The sequence below is a fragment of the Oryza brachyantha genome, chromosome 9 (assembly GCF_000231095.2).
Source record: "Oryza brachyantha chromosome 9, ObraRS2, whole genome shotgun sequence".
Taxonomy (NCBI): domain Eukaryota; kingdom Viridiplantae; phylum Streptophyta; class Magnoliopsida; order Poales; family Poaceae; genus Oryza; species Oryza brachyantha.
The window spans coordinates 13,734,004-13,736,253 of record NC_023171.2 but is presented as its reverse complement, the minus strand read 5'-3'; the positions used below and the strand labels follow the sequence as shown (position 1 = coordinate 13,736,253).

At 60.0% G+C, this 2,250-nt stretch overlaps 1 protein-coding gene across 1 annotated transcript; it reads left to right on the top strand.

Annotated features, from left to right (window-relative positions):
- The first annotated feature begins 365 nt into the window (after positions 1–365).
- On the top strand, positions 366–2,040 carry LOC102710904 (protein SHI RELATED SEQUENCE 1). Its single transcript, XM_040527699.1, has 2 exons — positions 366–1,246; positions 1,357–2,040. Exons 1-2 carry the CDS (start codon positions 706–708, stop codon positions 1,758–1,760), a joined length of 945 nt encoding a protein of 314 aa, XP_040383633.1. The 5' UTR covers positions 366–705; the 3' UTR covers positions 1,761–2,040.
- Positions 2,041–2,250: the final 210 nt, after the last annotated feature.

Genomic DNA, 2,250 nt, shown 5'->3' with positions numbered 1-2,250 from the left:
GGAGCCCTTTTATCCCTGCGATCATCGAAGACGCGTAGAGACAGGCAACGCATTGGGCATTGAATATTTGCATTGACTATATGGCGTGCGAGGAGGCATGGAATAACTGAATTCTGGAGCACGCCAACATATACACATAGTACTACTACGGCGGCAATAACTCCGGCTCGCAGACTCGCGGCAGCAGTACAGTACATTCCAACCAGCTAACCGTATTCAGAACGACGAGAGGCAGGCAACTGTACCCTTGCCTTTTCCCCTCGACCTCTCTTCTCTCTCACAGCCGCAGCCGCAGCCGCAGCCGCAGCCGCGTTGCCGTGTGTGTTGTGTGTGTGTTTTGGTGGCTGGCGACCACTCCAACTCAGTAACTCACGCACACACACTCGCTACTTGCGCTCTCCTTTTTCCACTCGGTGCGAGCGAGAGGAGGCAGGCAATAAATGGAAGCTTAGGTGAGAGCAGGCTCCATGGCGGCGTGGCAGGCCCTCTCTGTCGCCTCACCGTCTTAACTCGTCGACAGAGGGAGAGCTGAGCTGAGCTGATCAGGCCGCCGCGGATTAACTCCTCCTGGTCGCGCGTGCTAGCTGCTAGGTGGTGGTGCAGCTATACGATCGAGGAGGAGGAGGAGGAGGTTTCTTGATCGATCTTCTTCTTCTTCTTCTTCCCTAGCCGGGGGTACGTACGGCCGCCTATGGATTTGGGCGCATGGCGGGGTTCCCTCTAGGCGGAGGAAGCCACAGCCGCGACAACCCGGCGCCGCCAGTCCCGCCGGTGCACCCGACGGACGCGGCCTCGTTCCTGTACGCGACGAGGGGCGGGAGCTTCCAGCTATGGCAGCAGCAGGAGCAGCAGCCGCCGTTCTACGCCTCCAACATCATCCGCTTCGCCGATGACGCGCCGCCGGCGCCGTCGCTGGCCGGCGCGTCCTCGTCCTCGTCGTCCCGCGGGATGCGGTCGAGCGGTGGGGGAGGCGGGGGCGGGGGCATCAGCTGCCAGGACTGCGGCAACCAGGCCAAGAAGGACTGCACCCACTTGCGATGCCGCACCTGCTGCAAGAGCCGGGGCTTCGCCTGCGCCACCCATGTCAAGTCCACCTGGGTCCCCGCCGCCAAGCGCCGCGAGCGCCAGCAGCAGCTTGCCGTCCTCGCCGCCTCCGCCGCCGCCACCGCTGGGGCGGGTCCGTCCCGTGACCCGACCAAGCGCCCGCGCGCTCGCCCCTCCGCCACAACCACGACGACCTCCTCAGGTAGTACATAAAGCTAGCTAGCTATGGCGCTGCGCCATATCATATTTCTCACGCGACCGACGAGCTAGCTAGCTCCTTCTTCCCTAACTGCGCCGCTACTGAGTGCGCAGGAGATCAGCAGATGGTGACGGTGGCAGAGAGGTTCCCGCGGGAGGTGAGCTCGGAGGCGGTGTTCCGCTGCGTGCGGCTGGGGCCGGTCGACCAGGCCGAGGCGGAGGTCGCGTACCAGACCGCCGTCAGCATAGGCGGCCACGTGTTCAAGGGCATCCTCCACGACGTCGGCCCAGAAGCCTTGGCTGTGGCCGGCGGCAGCGGCGCCGGCGCGGGCGAGTACCAGTTCCGCCTCACCGGCGACGGGTCCTCGCCAAGCACAGCCGCCGCAGGCGAAGCAGGCTCCGGCAGCGGCAACATCATCGTGTCATCGGCTGTGGTGATGGACCCGTACCCGACTCCCGGGCCGTACGGCGCGTACCCCGCCGGCACGCCGTTCTTCCACGGCCACCCGCGGCCGTGAGCGCCGCCGCTCCGGCCACCCCTCGCCTCGCTGTAACGCCACAACAATCTCTCACCTCACCTCAGCTGCAACTGTCAATTGCTTTGGTCGATCTCTTTGAGAATTCTTAGCTTCTCCTCCCTTTGATATCTCGTTGCATAAATTGATGTTTTCTTCTAGAGCCTAGCTAGCTTAAATTAGGCAGGCGAACCTTTAGACTCTTGTTTGCTTCTCTTCTTGGGAGCCATTTGATATGAGCAATTAATACACTCGTTTCCGAGCAAGAATGATTGGAAGCTTCCAAACAGTTAGGGGCTTGGGGGAAAGCACCCCATGGCTAAGCTTATTAGCTTGATGATTTTCTTTGCATGCACTGTTCATCTTCTTCCTAGCTTCATTCCTGCTTCTTGGTTGAATTCATAGTGTTTGCTATTAGTAATTCTTGGTATTGGTGTATTATACTATGCTACTATAGTATAGTGTATACTGGAGTAGTATAAGGTTAATAATA

Coding starts and splice junctions, on each gene's coding strand:
- LOC102710904 (XM_040527699.1), top strand. CDS start 706: ATGGCGGGGTTCCCTCTAGGCGGAGGAAGCCACAGCCGCGACAACCCG. Junction 1,247..1,356: donor AACCACGACGACCTCCTCAG/GTAGTACATAAA, acceptor CTGAGTGCGCAG/GAGATCAGCAGATGGTGACG.